This window comes from Pyxicephalus adspersus, chromosome Z, assembly GCF_032062135.1.
Source record: "Pyxicephalus adspersus chromosome Z, UCB_Pads_2.0, whole genome shotgun sequence".
NCBI classification, from domain to species: Eukaryota; Metazoa; Chordata; class Amphibia; order Anura; family Pyxicephalidae; genus Pyxicephalus; species Pyxicephalus adspersus.
Genome location: NC_092871.1, coordinates 82,018,875 through 82,039,215, shown reverse-complemented (window position 1 = coordinate 82,039,215; position 20,341 = coordinate 82,018,875). Strand labels below are relative to the sequence as shown.

The 20,341-nt window shown below is 40.9% G+C and overlaps 1 protein-coding gene across 2 annotated transcripts; it reads left to right on the top strand.

Moving 5' to 3' along the window:
- The first annotated feature begins 1,156 nt into the window (after positions 1–1,156).
- Positions 1,157–20,306, top strand: PRICKLE3 (prickle planar cell polarity protein 3). 2 transcript variants are annotated; one of them, XM_072431846.1, is made up of 8 exons: positions 1,157–1,608; positions 10,076–10,161; positions 11,826–12,006; positions 12,090–12,203; positions 14,505–14,645; positions 15,883–16,086; positions 16,913–17,099; positions 17,231–20,306. In XM_072431846.1, the coding sequence occupies exons 1-8, from the start codon at positions 1,576–1,578 to the stop codon at positions 17,920–17,922; spliced, it is 1,638 nt and encodes a 545-aa protein (XP_072287947.1). In that variant the 5' UTR covers positions 1,157–1,575; the 3' UTR covers positions 17,923–20,306. The 2 variants fall into 2 exon arrangements, with proteins under 2 accessions (XP_072287947.1, XP_072287946.1); XM_072431845.1 differs by lacking the exons at positions 1,157–1,608; positions 10,076–10,161 and having other exon boundaries at positions 11,082–12,006.
- The last annotated feature ends 35 nt before the right edge of the window (positions 20,307–20,341 follow it).

Here is a 20,341-nt window from a genome sequence, read left to right as displayed (position 1 = left end):
CCAGTTGTTCCACTTTATGATCTTCACAACATTCTGTAGTTCAAGAAAAGAACCAATAGGGCTCATTGGACTCCATGACCCCCATGTCCCTTCTGTATCCGTATTGGGTCAATGGAGGTCAGAGGGAGGAACTAATGAGGACCATGGAGACCGACACTCCAGGAAGTGTCATACAATCATCACAATGTTCAGGAATTTTTTTTTGCAAATCTTTTTGTTATTGTTGTGTTTTTGTTTTTTTTTTGCCAGAACTTATTGAACTCCCATGTGCCTGCAAAGGTGATACATCATCACGGCCTGGCCAATGCAAATCTATCTAGGAAGAGAAGAAGGAAAAAGCTGGCGGCGTCCTGCAACGGAACGGGGAGAAGAAAATATAGCAGGGTTTAGTCCTGTTTTAATCTTTTTGTTCCCGAGTATGTTGGTCCCAGGCACCCACCCATTGTTGGCTGACTCAATAGGGTTTTACTGTTATCATGTGTTTGTATGGCGCCAACATATTCCTCAGCGCTGTACATAGCCAAGTCCCTAATAGGAGCTCACAATCTAAAATCCCTGCCATGTCTTTATCACAGTATATAGTTAATTTTTGGGGTAAAGCCAAATAACCTATTATTACACAGTATTTACATGTGCCAACATATTACACAGCGCTGTACAAAGTCCATAGTCATGTCACTAGCTGTCCCTCAAAGGAGCTCACAATCTAATGCCCCTAGTCACATCATTACCACAAGGTCAATTTTTGGGGGGAAGCCAATTTCTGACTGGCCCCGACCGAACCCACACAAACTCCATGCAGGTAGAGTCCTGGCCGAGTGCTAACCACTGAGTTAACCTAGTATGTTTTTGACATGTAGGAAGAAACAGAATTACTACAAGAACAGAGGGAGAACATACAAACTCCATGCAGATAGTGTCCTGGCTGGGATTTGAACCTGGTACCTTAGCAACAGTACATTTCTAACTACTGTCTCTTCCTGAAGTCTGTTCCAAGCCCGACTACTCTTTCAGTAAAAAAAAACAAAAAAACTTTTTGAACTTTCCACATGGGGTCATGCCCTGTGTTTTTGATCCAAGCTTTATATTATATATTCTGCCCTCCTGAACCTCATACACACCCTTCATGTATTTAAATGTTCAGTTTTGTCCATCCTTTACCTTCCTTCCTCCAGACATATTAGGTTACTGTAGTCCAATATGTTTGACTCCGCAGACCTTCTGGTTGACCATCTCTGGAGTTTTCTCCATTTGAGGTCTGCAGGATCAGAGGTCCAGCTAAAGATCAGTATAGACACAGAAATCAGGTTCATATCAGGTATCTGGGGGCAGAATTATAAAGCTGCTCTCTACCTGTATATATCCCCCCCTCTGATCTTATAATGAGCATGTGTGTAAGGGAGGGTGGTGTGTCTCTAAGTCCATGAATGTCTCCTCTTTCCAGGTAGGGCTGTCTCGCCCCTGGGGAGGTGCAGCCCTGTGTGTAGGGGGTGGGTTTTGGTTTCAGGTGAACGGAACTGCATACCAGGAACGAGTTCCCTGAACAGTCAGCAGGAAGCATCCACAGTGCTCGGGATGTTTCGCGGTTCCAGGAGGCGCCGGTCTCAGGTAAGGCGCTTGGCCCCTGCTGGGTCTTTTGTCTCTTGTTCTATCTCACGTCCTCTGTTGTATTTGTCTTTGTCTGGGACAATCTCACGATTGCTGGCGTGTGCGGATGTCTCTGCTTTCAGCACACATCACCAAGAATTCTTCATCCTTGGCTGAAGAAAAAAGTGCAGTGACATTTATATGATTATTCGGCGTTTATGGTGGAAAAAAAAATCAAAATTTTTGTAAAATCGAGTCCGAAGGGGCATCCAAATCATCATTGTTTCTTGGAAATAAAGGTGGGGAGATGGGAGAGAGGTGGGTGGGATGGGAAATTTGGACAGCAGTAGTTCTCTATGTATGGAGGAAGTTTTTGGACACTTGGGGTGGTCACTAAAAACTGTAGAGAACACCATCTATTTTTTTGCTACTTTTCTCAAATCCATTTATTAGTACCAATTGTGATGTATTAAACAAGTATCACATGGCCGACTGAAATATGCTCCATACATGTGCTTCTCTGGTTATCCTGATGAGATGCGATGAGCACACAGCACTGAGTCAGATCTGTGCCCAACTATGGCTGCGAGTCACCTATCTATGCCAGCCCTGGGGAAACAGCTGGATACACAGATGTAATACATATGTATGAGCTGTTTACCTGCATTTGCATTTCTGTCCATTTACTGTGGTTCTGTCCTGAAATCTACACATCACTGTTGCATGGCACGGCACTATCTGGCGGGGGGGCGGGGAACCTGAACTGTGTTGCAGTATTGCATTCAGGTTTCGCCACTGCCTTGTGATTGGACAGTGAATGGAGAAAAGGCACAATGATGAAGTCATCGTTCTCATTTCTCCTTGTAGCATCATGCTCAGGGGCTCTCCTAGTTGGCTGCATGTGATTCCTATCTCTCTCTGTGCTCTATGTATTAAACTGTAATAAATTATTAATGTATAATAATGAGCTACATTTGTTTGCTTCTATTATATCGAAAAACTGTAAAGCTCTGGGGCCTGAGGGGTGCCTGAGGACCTTTGGTAGACTACAGCCCCTCTACACATACCTAACACCTCCACATTTTCATCCTTAATCACTGTACAGAAGATTGACCTATAGTTTCTAAAGGTTATGCACTGTAACCCAAAATGTCCCCTCCCAATCATTTTTTTACGGTCCCAGCATATATTCTTACATACAGACTTCATTCGCTGCCATCCTATATCACCCCACATCTTTTTCTTGCCTGTGTGTGCAGAAGGACCGGAGGTCGGGTTGGTGGTCAAGACTTGTCCTTCTACGGCGAGGCATAAGGAGGTAAAATGAGCAAGCACGTAAAGTTTTTATGGTCATCAGAGGACCAAGTCTCAAAATTTAGAGATCCAGATTAACGCCTCGGATCTGTAAGATCAGGAGAAGTGCCCAATTTTGGACATGGCTTGAGATTAGGGGATCTCTACAATTTCTGTAGTGCAGGACCACATGGAGTCTTCCACTGATATGAGCGTGGATCTACCTAACCAGCATGGCTTGTAGGGGTCTGCCCATTTCGGTGGCCAGCTCCATTGGAGGTGCAGATGAAAGGTGCCACCATGTAACAACTTCAGGTGTGTTTGCAAGTTTCTGTTTTGTGACTGTGTCTTCCACTACTATACATCCATGTGAATACACATTCACATAAGTAAACACTAGTTGTAGACAGTGGTGTTCAGGTGGAATGGAACTTCAGTGACCTGGAATCTACGGCTTTTTAACCGTGCTGAATGAATGTATATTGACCTGTGTAGCATAGGGGCAGGACCGAGATTCCTTGAGTTGTAGAACTTACAGCTTTTTCTAGCATTCCATGGGGTTCAAAACATGAGGAACTAGTCCTATCTTTTCATGGCTATATCCACTTCACCAGGTAACACCTAGACTGTACAACTTCACATTTCCAAGGGTTATTAGCAGGTATGAAGCAGCATAACTTAGGGACATACATCCTTGGGAGAAATGCACAGACAAAATCAAAAGACGTTTAAAGCAGATCTAACCGTTGAAAGCTATGCCTTTGAAAAGGACAGGCCATGGGCAAAGGAGTAGTCACCATGATTGCCTGTGCTCTCCCTGTAGCTGTGCTTTTCTTTGTCTTTTTTTGGGTGGAGAGATCCTGAGTATGACCTGATACTGAGAATTGACCTTGGTGAAGATGGCATCACTATTCCTATGAGGAAGGCTGAGTATTGGCCTAGGTGAGGGTGATGTCACCATGCTTCTGAGTAATCCAAAAGCAGCACAGTCGGGTACCTATCGGGTGATTTGCAATGCAAACAGCTTACTAATAGAAAGAGAAAGAAACAGAGAGATGAGCGAAGCAGCATTTTGCTTCTCTTTTTACTGTCCAGAAATATGATGGCAGGCCTGTAAATGAAACTGCAGTATAAAAGATGAGTTCTTGTACTCTGCTGGACAGGGTTGTATTGATCACAGAACTATACAGATAGCAATACAAATCCTTTGACAGTTTAGGCTGCTCTCATGAGTTTATTTAGCTTTTTGTTTGGGTTGAGTTCAGACTGAATAAACTGTACTAAATTAAGTCCTAATTGCATGTTGACCTTGCCTGAAATAGACCTTACTCCAATTGACACTAATGCATTTAGCTAAAATGGCAACACACCAGCACCTAGATAGGTAAGCTGTTGTACATGCTCAGTTGATGTTGGGAATTGCAGTTCTGATTTATAGTGGTGGTGATGGAGGGGGGTCATGTTACTTTCATTAGTGCAACATGGAAGTGTGAACCCAGACTTTAGCTGGTCGTTCACTGGTCGATAGGTGCATGACTATGGAAATAATATCTCCTTGATATCGATTGTCTACCTGGCAGGACTGCCATGCACCCATCAACCAGTCCAATTAAGAGCTACTTGACCCCTGCCCTTGCCCACTCCAGCAGGTTTATGCAAATCAGTGGGCAGTGCTTTTAACATCCAATAACCAATGGAAATGCTCCAAGCTCTCTACAATAAAAGCTGTGTTGTTACTGTGAACAGAAGAAGTGATCCCATTGGCTGCTGATTTATAGGGAGCGCTCCACGCTGATTAGCCATTGAATCCATCATATTGGGTGTATAGCTGGGGTTAGTTGGGCATTGATAGGGATTAGATTGTGAGCTCCTCTGAAGGACAGTTAGTCGCACAACTATAAACCCTGTACAATACTGCGTAATATGTTGCCACTATACAACACATAATAATAATAATGATAATAATGATAGGAAAATCTGATTGGTTGGACAGTAAGATTCTTTTCTATGGTTTATATTTTTTCCCACCATGACTAGCTGTCGGCTTTCATTTATGGCAAATAAAGCCTAACAGCCAGTGAATTATTACAAAAGTCGAAGTTAACTATTAAGTGCTTTTACTTTTGTATTCAGGGTTTGCTACGGCTCGGTGCTTTTAAACTGATGTTAAACACTGCACCCTCCCAGATGCAGCTCCTATATGCTAGGGAAGGTATGCAGCAAGGCAGAAAATGCAGCTCACATAGTCCCTGGTTCAGGGTAGCTTTGATCTCCATGAGAAATCTGATAGCAGGGAAGGTGCCCTCAGGGTATACACAGGACCAGTCATACTGGTGTGTTATGGGCAAATCAAGTGTTTATGGCCTCTGGGATTACAGAAAAGACAAGGGCTCAAAAAAAAAAAAGAAAAAAGGACACGCACTCTAAAATTTCAAAGGACCACCTATGTCAGTTGTTTTTGTTACTGCACACATTTTCCTATCGATATCGATTTAATAAACTAATGCAATGTCACAACGATTTTTTTTCAGCAATTAATTTTTTCCCCAAGACCTTGTATTGATGATGAGTCGGAGCTGTTTAAAGTCTTCCCCAACCCATACCAAAGATTCTCCATGGGGTTTAGGTCTGGGCTCTGTGGTGGCCAATTTATGTGTGACAATGGTGCCTGCAATGGTTTCAAAATTTGAGCCCAATAAATCTTGGCAAAATCAATTGATGGGAAAACCTGGTCATTTACTATATTTTGGAGGTCAGCTGACCTAATTTTTGGGGCACATACCATTGTTGAATCTGTGTTCTGCAGGAACGCAGAGCAGTCTACCTGGAAGGACAGTGGTATGATGTCCAATATTGTAGGAGACAAGGGTAAAGTATAATAAACTTTTTTTCTCTTTATGTGTATTTTTTTTACCCTTTAAGTGTAGAAGGAGTGAAGATGGGGAAAATATGACAGGGTCCCCTTTAAAGAGATTTGTCTGTTTGTCATGATCATCAAGAGTGAATGTGAGTGATTCCCTTTTACTTCCTGTTATGTCTACAGGACATACATACATGTGTTATGGTGTGCAGAGGTGTGAAGGTGATTTGGCTATCATTGGATTGGGTTCACGTTCAACTTTTATCCTGTTTGGGTTTGAGTACACTTGTTTTCATCCAGAAAAGGAGACCCCCTCTGGACCCATCCAGAAAAGAAGGCTCCTTAGATCCCCTCCTGAAAAGAGGGCCCCTCAGATCACATCCAGGAAAGAGGACCCCTCTGGACCCATCCAGAAAAGGAAACCACTCTGGACCTATCCAGTTTAGAGGGCCCCTTAAAACCTATCCAGGAAGGGGGGCCTCCTCAGAACCCATCACAAATCGGGGGTCTTCTCAATAGCTATCCGGAAAAGAGGACCCCTCTGGACCCATCCAGTAAAGAGAATCCCTCAGAACCTAACCAGAAAGGGGAATCTCCTTAGAACTCATCCAGGAAAGGGAACCCCTCTGGACCCACCTGGTAAAGAAACAACTCCTTATGAATTTTAATATAAAAATGCAGCATGCTGCCCATGAAGTGTAACTTCTCATCCTGCAGATGATTTCCTAGAAAGAAAAGTGTGGAGTGCTTTTGTTCCCCCATAATAGCTTTCTAAAAAAAAAAAAAAATATATATATATATATATATATACATATGTATATATGTTTTCCACCAACCCTGAGACTATAAATTCCACATGAGTCTTTGAAGTACACATCTGGTCTAGGACATGCACATTTTTACTACATCACCCCCCCCCCCCCCGAAGCCCTCATTTGGCTGCTTTTTAACGTATCCGAGGGCAAATAAACCTTCAAAAAGTTTAAAGGGTTTACTCTGCAATTACCAACTATCTCCCTTATGATCAGAGATTCTCTAGCTGCTTCACCTTCGTCCCTCCTTTTTCCCCTTCCTGATTTCTGCATGTGACTCCCTCTAATTGCACAAACATTACAGTCATACAAATTGGTGTTTGGACTAATGATCAGGGTTTAGAGAAGTTCAGTACATCCCGTCAATAATGTTTTGTCTCTGGAATTTTTGGGAAGCCTTGTGTCAGCAGAGATAATTGCATTCTGTTCTTCTAGTCCTGTAAATAAGTGAACCTGTCACCTATACATGGAAACCTCAGTATAGGAACAGGGGAGCTGGTGGTTATAGGTGTACCTGAAATGGTCAAGAGATTTGTGATGTGACCCTCTGGTCTTACACTAGTATAGGGGGGCCATGACCACATGATTCCTATGAATATTTCTACCATTACAAGATTGTGTAGTTTATTGTCTTTAGTACAAATTTCAGGACCCCTCTCACTATATATGTTCCAACAGAGAATGCTTGCTACCTTGGCAGCAGTCACAGTGGCCCAACACCTCAGCTTGTCAAAGCTGTTCTGTAGAATCACCTTAGTTCCTCCTCACCCCCTCATTATCCCACATACTGATGCTCCTATAGACTGTTCCATTGAGTTCTAAAAGAAATTCCATGCAACTACAATGGCTCCCTACGTTCTACCATGTCTACAGTACCACCTAAGAAAGGAAGCAACCGTTTTTTATAGAACATTTTTCACCAAACATCATGCCTTCTAGGTTTGCCACAGTAATGGACCATTCTCAGTGGATACCCAAGAAGTATTTGTGCTTCCAAATGGGGTAAAACTGTAAGAGCCTATTTATTTTTAACTATGCATTGGTACCCATTATGTGGTGTGTTATAACAGCCCATTCAAAATTAATAGGATGCAAAAACACCCTCACCTGGTGTTTTTCAACCAGGGTTCTGTGGAATCCGGGGTTTCCTCCAGAGGTTGCTGGGGGTTCCTTGAGCAATGAGCAATTTACACCTCTCAGGTCAGTTTAGGTGGTACCAATTATCTTTTTGGCTATCTGTAAGGGTTACAGTACTATTGTTATTTTTATTAATAAATAGCAAAAACAGACAGTGACACACGAGGAGGAGAGGACCCTGCCCTGAAGAGCTCACAATCAGAGAAGATGTTGGTCATCAAGCCTAATTTCTAAGGAATCATGGCATGAAGAGGGTGTCACTGACCTACCATATGGAGGAAATATCCTAGGAAATAGTGTATCAGAATGTAACGAAGAATAGATTGCGATATCCACTTTACAATATAAACAGACGCCCAAAAAGGGAGTGTGGCCCAGGAATTTGTAAGACCTATGATGAAATGCTGCATTATAATCAATTCAAACCAATGGGCCATGCAATCCTTTTTTTCTTTGCCCATATATTCACTTTTGACTATCTCTGTGTTTGTTCATAAAACCATAGGATACGCCACAGGCAATGGCGCAGATGTGGAGGCTTCTGTTTTTCTGAGGCCTTTGTTAAGCAAGACACAGTGTAAATTTTTTGTGGTACGATGCATTGATTGTTTTTCCCATCCAACTCCTCCTACACAATCTTCAGGCAGATTACTCCTAATGTTTATGCTTGTCTGTGCATTCCAATAGCGCCCGTGGCTTTCCCACACAAATCTGATTAATGCCATTACATTGATGTTTTTCTTTTTTTTTTTTAGTGGGGAAGGGTTCAGGTTTTTCTCAGGGTATGCTTGTATACACAATGGGCCTGATTTATTAAAGTTCTGAAGAAGATACACTATCATGGGAGAATGTTGGTGATCCAGCAAACCTTAAATGGATCTGGTCAAAGTCTAATAGTCTCATAGCAAATGATTTTTAAGAAATCATATTCCAGTTTTGGAAGGTTTTGATAAATAAGGCCCAATACGTTGTGCAGGGTGGCACACTGCACCTCATCTAGTGTCCAATATTCATAAACATTGAACATTGCATAGAAAGCAGGGTCTGATGTTCTCACTATATGTGTTGAATTTGAGTACATTGCTAAAACACACTGCCACACACATTTTTGCCTGTTGCATGCGTTGCCCTATTCACTATAATGAATAGGGTCAACCTTACAACAACAGCACCACCACAGATAACCTATGGTGTGGTTAATTGTTTTGATAGGGTCTGGGCTTTTCAAAACAGGAAGAAAAAAAAAATGAAATGTCAAGGTAAATAGGTAATAATAATTATCCACTTTGTTTGTAGACACACAATCTCTTTGTAAGAAAGAAAACCTCTCACAATTTGAGGCCTGCAGCAGAAACTGAAGCCTGTTGCCATAGCAACCCTTACTCTGTTTGGTGGACACATAACAACCACCTGATTATTAGGGCCCCTTGTCTTTTTGAGACCTATTTATAAAGAAGTTCCAAACTTCTGAAAAACAATCATAATATATCTCACCTGGACTGCGGCAACATCCTTTTACGTGGTATTTCACCAGACCCATATCTCTGCAGTCTATCAAGGATGCCGCTGCTAGGCCTCCATTCTCAAAATCAGAGACTTCCTATATGTTCCCATTTGCGCATACCCCAGCAGCTACATAAAAATTTTACAGGGATGAGTGAAGGAGATGGACCAGCACAGACAGAGATTAGACGCTCCCCAAGGAGTAAAGGGCCTAGGAGGGAGGGTGTTGTGCTAGGTTTTGGACTCTTTCTGGGGTAGTCAAAATAGTAAATGAATTAAAGATCATTTGTATAAACATCACTGCAGGTTAGCACTTGGAAAAAATTTCTATTTTATATATCTATATATATAAAATTGGATGTATGAATGTGTGTATGTATGTTCCACCATCATTTAAAAACACATGGAGACATTTCAACCAAACTTGCTATACATATGACTGAGACTCGTGAGTGCACCAGTCATCTTTGTACAGCGCTGTGCTATATGTCAGAGCTATATTTGGTGATCACTAGCAAGCGCATGGAGACATTTCAACCAAACTTGCTAGACATATGACTCACACTCATGTGAGTGCACCGCTGATCTTTGTACAGTGCTGTGGTATATGTCAGAGGTATACCGTATTTGCATGTATGTATGTATGTATGTGTTTATGTATTGCTCAGGGACAATGTGCCTTCAAGAAAACTTAAGGCAATTGGCTGAATGCATTCAAAGGCAAAAAAAATGAAACAACACTATAGACAAGAAAATCACTATAGCTTTATTTGATTCCTTTTATTGTATAATATAAGATTGCAACAAATAAATACCCCGGCAACGCTGAGTAATCAGCTAATATATATATATATATCTTAATAATTTTATATTTCCATAACAGGGTGCAGAGATCAATGTCACGGGTCAAGGTCAGCCATGTTACTCCTGCAAGGATCGCTGTCCAGGCTTTCTCGCACACAGATGGAGGTAGGTAACCCGACTGGGATCATTTGGGAATTGGCAGCTTCCACTCACCCATTGTGACATATAGATATAGAGATTTGTAGATTAGGCACTAGAGGGCGCCTTCAGTGGCATGGCAGAATCCACAGGTGTTGAAATCAGGTTGCAGCCACACATGCAATGCATTGTTTTAGTAAGTGGGCCGGTTCATAGAATTGTATTGTGAAAAGGAGCAGTAAAGCATAATCATGGTGCAACACTGCAAAGTGGGATGCAGATTCTGAGGATGCATTTGATAAATGTGGTTGTACTTTTAGGAGGGTCCTTAAGAGATTGTTATTAAAGAGGAACTGAACTTTGGAAGACAGGCAGAGGACAAAGGAGTATTCACCATTATTGTCTGTGGTCTGACCAACCTATATCCTATTACTGACTTACCATGCCTTGTTCTGGACTTTATATGGAGCCCGCCATCTTGATAGAAGCAGAGCTTTGGATCCTCATATGTCCTGGGCATCACACTGTGAGTGTAAGGTATCAGTGCAGACTGAGGACATGTTGTAAATGTACAGGATCAATAATCCATCCCATGAGGGGCACCACCATACATTTTGTGGGTATCAGTGCAAACTGAAAGCACACTGTGAGTCCAGGGTATCAATAACCCCATTCCTGATGGCACCTTGCAATTACTGTGTAACAATTTATAGAGTGGCACCACTGGAGAAAGGTCTAACCGGGAAGCGGACCTTGCATGTCACCTGACCAGTCTGATGACAACTGGAAAAGGTAGATATATAGACCTAAAGTATAAAAATACTGCTGGGGGTTCACAAGGGGTTCATAGGGGACAAGTGGGAGGTGGGGGCGAGTCTGGAAGTAGCCTATAAAAGTTTTAAATGCAAAATAATGATTTGATATCAATTGTGGAAAATACAGAAAAATATAGAGGATAAAAAATATAATTTTCACTATTTAAATACACCAAAAAAATAAAATTGACCCAAAATAATAATCGCTTCCTTTTAATGGGGGGGAACACTGCACCGGGTGCGGCCTCTGTCCTTGATACTAGTACATGGAGCTAAGCTGCTATCTATAAAGGGGGAACTTTCTGTTTCATTCCTAGTGACGCAGATAGGTTAATCTCACATCTTGCTGTGTTATTTTGAGTTTGACATTCCACAGAGATCCTAAAATAACTGGCAGCTTGCTGACTTTTACAGAGCTCAGCATATATTACCATGAAGACACATTGCTTATTGATGCAAAAACCCTACCTTAAGGGGACTTTACCAATGCATTGTTTTTTTTTTTCACTCCCCCCCTCCCCTTCAAGGCCAACAAATGTGTGTTTGCTTCCATGGAGTACCACCATTAATAAAGTGACCTGCACTCAATAGGTATGGGGACTGTCATACTTCATAATCAGAAAAACTGGCTGTCTCTTATCATAAGTCTTCAGAATCTTAAAAAGAGCTGAAAATACCAATCTACACCCCCGGGATTGTCTATAACAATTATTAGGAGCGTATGTCTAGTTTTAGAGATTGCCAAGCTAAGGTTCACTCAACTTTCACCCATTTTTTTGTATTCAATTTGAAAATGGGTGAAAATTTTTATCAATACCCCTTAAATTCTTTCTTCGCTGTTGATGGTCATACGTTGTTTTTTTTTATCTCTTTCAGGAAGATTTGCCAGCACTGTCAGTGCCCCTGGCAGGAACACGGCAGTGCAGCACCTCTGCAGGACTTGGAGCGTTCCCTGTGCCGGCTGGTTGGTGCACATCGGTTATCCTCAGGTGAAAGCAGCTCGGATACAGCTGCAGAAAAATATGAATGGGTACCACCTGGGCTGACACCAGAGCAGGTACCGCTTTCTTCAACCACTGTGATCATTTCAACCGGGGATGGTTTTCTCGGTCGATAGTTTAATTGTGTTTCCTGTACCAGGTACACCAGTATTTCAGATGTCTACCAGAAGACAAGATTCCCTATGTTCAGAGTGCAGGAGAGAAATACAGACTGAGGCAACTCCTCCACCAACTGCCCCCACATGACAGTGAGGTGAGAAGAAAAGCCAAGTCAAGGCATGAGGCATGGTCTAGGATTCCTGTTCCTCCAGACCTGCTTTGTTCTTTGGGTCTTGATAGTACCAACCTAACTGTCCTTTTATATCTGTCTTCCAGCCTTCCTCCCAGGGTCCTCTTCTGTACAGAAATTGCTTACAATGTGCATTAGAAGCTGCAACAAGTCAGATAGTGCATAATTTCCTGGCTGGAGAACAATCAGTATAATCTAGTCCTCCGCCATCTTTTTTTGAAAATTACCGGTAGTTGTGTAGTTGGTGATTAACATACATAATACATATATTAATTTGTTTATGTTTGAAGAATACAACAAGAAGAGGAAAAGATGTTTTTTTGGCTCTATTATATTAAAAATAAATCAAACAAATTGTGCAATACAATTGATCTTTTGAAATTGTACAGTCTTATATTAAACCACTTGTGGGACCCCTCCACCAACTGTATAAAAAATTCATACGGTGAGGAGGGGTCTTTTTTCTTTAAAGCTAGACAATAGTGTCTAATGCTGTTGAGTACATACAGTATGTTGTTGTTTTTTGTCCCTTAATTACCAACACATTTCGCCATGCTGGGCTTCTTCAGGGAACTGGGAAACCTTGGAAATGACAATAATGACAATAATAATAATGTATTAAATAATCAAAACACATTATAAAATATTGTAGTTATATATACCATATACTTCACATAACATCTTATACACTGTAAAGCAAATTAAAAGAATGTCCAATTGACATTACTCTAATTTCTATTGTCATATCGATTCTGTATATACTATTATGAATCTCTATCTGTAATGTATTGTAATAAATTGTTAAACAATTACAAATTTTTAAACATTTTATTACAATACATTATAGATCTCACAAGAGTCACAATAAGGTTCAACGAATGTCCTAAACAGCAAATCTATGTTCCAGTAAGTTCCAGTTATATCTTATATTTCATTTTTATATTTCAAATTATTATTACTGTAGTTTCCAAGGTTTCCCAGTCCTCTAATGAAGCCCAGCAGGGCAAAACACGTTGGTAATTAAGAGACAAAAAACAATACCATACTGTATGTACTCAACAGCATTAACAGACACCATTGTCTTCATGTCACCATTGAAGAAAAAAAAACCCTCCTCACTGTATGAATTTAATACAGTTGGAGGAAGGCTCCTATAAGTGGTTTAATATATGACTGTACAATTTCAACAGATCAATTGTATTGCACAATTTTTGTATTTATTTTTAGGATAACAGAGCCAAAACAAACTATTTTTCTCATTTTGTATTGTAGTATTCTTCATACATAAACAAATTATTCTAGTCCTCCCCATCCTGACTGTCCCTGGACCAGCAATTTAATTTATTAAATATGAGTCTTTTAATAATGGCGGCTACACATCAAATGTGGGTGTTACCTAGGGCAGCCTGGGTTCAAAAACAGCCCACTCCTGACACCCACTCATCAAGTCATTTTTAAATAGTATTTGCTAAACTTTTCCTAAGACCTAGCCCACTGCTTGTATCAGGGCACTTAAAAGAAGCACTGAGACAGAGCCCCTCTCATTAAGTCCTTTTTTCCAATGAGGAGCACCGCAGCGCACAATAGTATGTTCCCATGTGTGCTGTCTTATTGCAACTCATGTGCCTTAGAAATTGCCCTAGCCCAGAAGGCTTTTGACATCAGATTGAAGTGCTTTTGTATTATTCATGTTGAAATCACACATCAGCACACTTGTTACAGCACACATTACTGCAAAACATGAAAATATGCACATTAATGCCATGTTATGCTATTTATTCTTATTGACATCTAAACACACATTGTCAATTGATGTGTATTGCAGTGCTGCCTTTACACAATACAGAATGACATGCAATTTGTGGGAATACAGCAAAATATGGTGAACTCAACATTAGAATTCTTTGTAGGGACATTGATCCACTTCAGCTGCTTTCCCCTTTCCAGACCTGTACAGGAAGAGAAACAGTTCTGATGTAAAAAAAAAACATTAGCAAAGGTTCCGATTCTAATAGTGATCAGTATTTTGTGCATCAGATTGTTATTCACCATCATGAGTATCAATCCAGTTAAACTATTGGAGATTACTGTTTTTATTCCATTCAGTTTATCTGGAACATACCATCATTTCCTTTAGTTTCCATTTTCCATGTTGCTTTTTGGTGAAAGGTTGATGAATGAATGGTTCTGTGGCAGACCCAGTGCTGCTGTTTGTCTCATGCTTGTCCCAGTTCTGCTGGTAATTGTATGATGGTCCTGTCCTAGGCTCGGTACTGCTGCTCTTTGCAGGGAGTAGAAGAGGAGGAACTGCTGACACTATTCAGCCAAAAACGGAAGCTAGAGAACCTGGGCCGTGGCACTGTACGTTCGGTATCAAGAAGCACCAATGGGACAGTATGCAACAAGGTCAGCAATGCATAAACTCCCATATAATAAAATGTTATTGAGAGAAATTATTTGCAGCTGTCATTTTATGAATTGCTGTGAAATGCAATGTGCAAAATGTACTGCACAGTTATATTTAATTCCCCTTGTAAATAGCCCTTAGTGTATTAAAATTGTGCACAGGATGCCACAGCATAGCAAAACCTGTCCACCGTCAGCATGCTCAAATAAGGACCCTGGTTCTCTGTGCATAAGCAGTGGTTCTCTGCAGAGATTCACACATTTCCTGATAAGATAATATGATAATTTCATATTCTGAAAACAGCAAGGTTTGTACTGCCTGCTGCTTAGAGAGCTCTAGATTCAGCAGAAATGTTTTAGACCTCTGTATAGAGACCATTGCTTATTCTCACAGAGAACAAGGGTCCTTCTGACTCTCCTGAACTATTTACTTATACATGGTAAGTGTGGAACTATTTACTTATACATGGTAAGTGTGGAACTATTTACTTATACATGGTAAGTGTAAGTCCAAGGTTAAGTTCACATAACAACCCAAAAAAAAAAAAACATCTTACAAATGAGTAGAGCAATGGTTCCCCCATATTTTTTCATCACATTATTACTTAGAAAGATAGCAGAAGCAGAGTTAGGCAGCACTACAGGCGATACAGTACTAGTATCATGTCACAAGATGGCACTGTGGCAAAAATTTAGGTTTTCGTTAATTTTTCTTTTTTGCACATTTATAGCAATTTTTTAGATGTTGTGTTGAGAAAATCCAGTGTAGTCAAGCTTGTGTTTTGTAGGAATGATGTTGATGAGAAACTCCCAATCCAAATTTCCAGAATTCCACCAACTGCAGTCAAATGCTGCCCTCCTCCCCCTAATATAAACTCTTCATAAACTGGAATATTTGCATTATTATTAGCCAGCAATTTATATAGCGCCAACATATTATGCAGAGCTTTACAAAGTTCATAGTCATATCATAAAAATTTGGGGACGTAGCTGAAATAACCCTTTAACTATGGCCTTGATGAAGGGGACACTTAAACTACTGCAAAGAGTTTAGGTAAATGTGGTGCTCGACCAGCATCCATCCAAAGTTAAAATAAAACTTTTGGGTATAGTCATTCCTTTAAATGTGTTCCAATATCCAGTCAGATGTACTCTGCAGATACATGATACTATCACAGTTTGCATTTTTAATGATATAAAATTAGTGGTAACAGAACCCTCTATTTTCCTTCTGCAGTGTGGCCATCAGATCAGCGGTGGTGATGTGGCTGTATTTGCTTCCAGGGCGGGCCTGGGCGCTTGCTGGCATCCTCAATGTTTTACATGTGCCCGCTGCTCAGAGCTCTTGTGTGACCTCATTTACTTCTACCAGGATGGACAAGTGTACTGCGGCCGCCATCATGCTGAACTTCAGCGCCCGCGCTGCTTAGCTTGTGATGAGGTTAGTGTGAGCTCTTTTGCAGCAGCAAGTGAGTACTTCCTTGTGTATCTTTAGCCAATATTTATTTTTTACTTTGAATAGAGCTTGGGACTTTCTGTCATTGCATTGGTAATATTACATAGACCTGTCTCAAATTGGCCCTGGGCTGTCTAATATTCACTACCATAGTCATACATCATCAATACAACTTATAGCAAATTTTTGGTGGAAGCCAAGTAACCCACCAATACGGTTTTGACGAAGTGAGTGAACATCTATGCAAACACAAGGAGAACATCCAGACTCCTTGTAGATATTATCCTGTCCAAGATTTAACATGCTGGTGACTGCTGAGCCACCATGCTGCCCAATGTAATGCAGATTGCCAACCTGGGTTTTGTATGAGGGTAGGTTGTGTTGCTGGGTTTGTAAAGCTGAAATTCCAGAGAAACAAATACTATCCAAATTCAAAGTCATGCATATTCTTTTTCAAAACTTGGAGTGCTTTGTATGTTTCTTCTACATTTGTGCAGGATCCCAGAGTGAATTAAAGACCAGACACTGCTGCTCTCTCCACTTGTGCAGGGTGATGGTCTTGTATCCGCCCTCTCCTGTAGTTTTCTTCATTTGGCCTGCAATGGGCATGGCCTGATTGACTCCTCCCACATCTCTTCTGTCTGCACAGGCAATGTACAGCACAGTAAAGATGTCTCGGATTTGTTTTTTTGGGCTTACAAAGGCATTCAGCGCACATAGTTGATTTATATCCTTTGTGGCTACTGAGGAATATGTTTAAATGAACATTTAGCAATTGTAATGATAATATTGAACCTTTTTCCTCATGCAGGTGATCTTCTCAGTGGAGTGCACCGAGGCTGAGGGCTCCCACTGGCACACAAGACACTTTTGCTGCTTCGAGTGTGAATGCGCCCTGGTTGGACAACGCTATATTATGAAAGAGAAAAGGCCTTATTGCGGCACGTGTTATGAGAAGTTGTTTGCACAGTACTGTGACAGCTGCGGGGAAAGCATTGGTAAGGAAAGGCTTCTTCACATCTTAATAATATTTGTACAGTTTTCATTCTATTTCAATTGGTTGTATGTTATTTACATTGTTTATTAAGTGACTGTTTAGTAATAGTTCTATACCTGTCCTTGCCTTTAGGTGTAGATGAAGGTCAGCTCTCACACGGAGCGCAGCACTGGCATGCGTCCGATCGCTGTTTTTGCTGCGGACGGTGTGGAAATTCTCTTCTTGGTAAGCCCTTCTTACCACGCCATGGCCAGATTTACTGCTCCCGGGCCTGCAGCTTGGCACGTGCAAGCAGCGAACGCTCCATCAGCCCAACACAGTCAGAGGTGTCTCCACGTAAAGAGACGAGAGATATTGGCACTTCTACAAACACGGACCCAGAAGGTGACAGCTTTGGTGAGAGAAGAATGGGAGGAGGAAGGAGATCCATGTCCATGATTGATCAGTCTAGGACCCCACAGTCATGTCATGCTCATGTGCCACCTGCGAGATCCATACACTCCAGTCTGAGGGGGCCGCCGCCTCAGTTTACCCGTGAATCGTCCCAAAGACGATCTCTGCCTGACCTGAGAAATCAAACTAGGACAGGTCCTCGGGTCACTTTCAGTATACCCCTTAGTACTGAACTCAAAGAACCTATAAGGTTTACCTACCCATCGTTCACTTCCTCATCCTCATCCTCCTCCTCAGAAGATGAAGAGGATGGGTACTTTTTAGGGGAACCCATCCCATTACCTGCTTTTATGAGGCCTCCAGGTCACCCCTTACCTCCAGCTCCCGTTCGATCACCAAAAAGGAAAGACAAGAATTGCAGCCTGTCCTGACACAAAAAGACAAAGATCTCCTCTATCTCACTTGGTATATGCAAGGGCAATGTTGCAATCATTATTATCCTACAAGCTCCTTGGAATCCAAAACCTTTAAGCTGATCTCCAAATTTTTCTATACGTCAATAGGAAAAGAAGCAGGTCAAATGCAAGTCAGAATGAGGTCAAATGCACCTGCCAATGATTTCAGAAGCATGTAAAGTGATGCTGCCAATACAACCAAGAATCAGTGGAAACCTAATGCAACTTTATATTATTTACTACGTCATAAAGTGATTTTTTCAAGGCAAGCCATTTAAGTACCCGAATTTGCCCTAATATCATCTTCTTGCACTCACATGTGCAACTGAGCTGGGATAGGGAGACAAAAAAGCTGCAGGAGTCAATGATGTGTGCTGTGGTGCTTAAGTGCTAACAAGGAACATATTGATAGCAGAGGAAGCAAAAAGAAATCATCAGTTTTCTTTTCACTGTTTGGTCACAAGAAGGACAAGATTAATGAGTTACTTAATTACATCAGAAGCCTCTTTGTGCTGTGCGGCAGAGCTCTGTAAATCTCAGGACTGGATATACAAAATCACAAATCCTTTGGCAAGTACATCAGCTCCCATATAGTGTTGGTAATATATATGTATATTTATCTGTAGGTCTGGAGTTCAGCTTTAAACTGGATGACAATGTGAAATATCAGCAGCTCTTTGTACTAAGACTGTGATAAAATGAGGATCTTCATGGTGCTATGCTTCTTGATGTGATGGACCCCAGAACATTGTTTACACTCAAAAGTTATTGATTTTAAACTGGTTCATTAGGGGTCCACTCTTGTTGTCAATTTACTGGTATTACAGGAGTTTCTAAAGGTGGGGCTTCCAAAAGCTGTTAGCAGGGACAGGCTGGGTAGAGGCACTCACCTTGGACACCGTGCTGGGGAGGTGCAGCTTTTACTCTTCTCTGTGTCTCATGGTTGTCCTCTGCATCATGCAAGATCGAGCGGTCATATCGACAGCTCAGTCCTGGATATTGCACTGGCGGAGCAGCTCTCCCTGTGTGAACAGCTGAGCTATGTTGTCAGTGACAGCCACCCACTTGGTGTTAGAATCCAAACCTTGATTTATTAAGCACAAAGGTTGGCTGTCAATGTGACAGCAGAACCCCTCCGATTATACAGATAAAGCCGCTTTGCTACCCTTTCTTTGTCCAGCCACTTTATCATTTTTGAAACAAAAAAAAAAAATAATAATTTGGGAATGCCTCATTTTTTTTAAAACCTTACTGAGAATCCTGACTAGCACAAGTAACATTTCTGCTTCTTGTTTACATCTCTGTAATAATATTCTGGCCATCGGAATTTCTCCATTAGGATAATTCACTGAATCTGAAGCACCAGCAGCTAATTATAGAATGTGAAGATGGCTGATTTTAAAATATAACTAGAACCAAAAATGCCATTTTCTTGTTTAGATATAAAATTAATATTATTAATAATAATAATAATATTATTATTAATAATAATAAATAAGATATAGCACCAACAAATTACACAGTGTTGTACATTAAATAGGGGTTGAAAATGAAAGAGATACAGACAGTAACACAAGAGGAGAAGGACCCTACCCCAGGATAGGGGAAAAATATGCTGGCCATACATTGAATGATGATTAACAACCCGATAAATGATTGATATCTCCCTGGTAACAATAGGTGCACCTATCAACCTGTCCAATGGAGCGCCACTAATTAAGACAAGCAGAGTCGGTTCCTTCATATCTCAACTTATTCTTCTATTTTATCAATGTGGATATTCATTTCTGTCTTTGTCTGTTTCCATTACATGGTAGTATAACTACCATGCACCCATTGACCAGCCTGATTGGACCTCACTCAACTGCCACTTGCTGATGGGGTAATGTAAGTGAATGAGGAGCAGACAATCAGGACCCTCCCTACTGTTTACAATGCCAACAGGCAGAGCCATGTTATTATAATAGCGAGGAGCAATACCATTATTGCTGATTGAAAAATTGTTCAGACAGCTCCAGCAAAAGATCAGCTTGGGTTTACTAGGCCTAACATACTCGGCCAACATTACTTTAGACAGGACCAAGCCAGGAGCAATGAGAAATGTATGCTTGAACCTCAGAGGAATGTACATGACCAGCATTGTGCTGCAGTGTGGCCTTATTTTCCTGATATTGAAATATCAGCCATAGATTGATCTTGGAATAAAATGGAATAAATTACCAAGTCCTTATTGTCTTTAAAGCCTAATAGTTTATGTTTACCATTTCATCTGTGTAATGCTGAACCTGTTCCATTTTGCACTATGACTAATGTGTGATATTAATACATTTACTATGGTTTATTAAAAAATTGAATTTGTACAAAAAAACAATCAATTGTTTTTTATTTGCTTGTA

Bases quoted from the DNA above. Each gene is read 5' to 3' on its own strand.
- PRICKLE3 (XM_072431845.1), top strand. From the start codon at position 11,671: ATGTCTAGTTTTAGAGATTGCCAAGCTAAGGTTCACTCAACTTTCACC. The intron at 12,204-14,504 runs GTGAGAAGAAAA...GTCCTGTCCTAG, and splicing joins TGCCCCCACATGACAGTGAG to GCTCGGTACTGCTGCTCTTT. The intron at 17,100-17,230 runs GTAAGGAAAGGC...CCTTGCCTTTAG, and splicing joins CAGCTGCGGGGAAAGCATTG to GTGTAGATGAAGGTCAGCTC.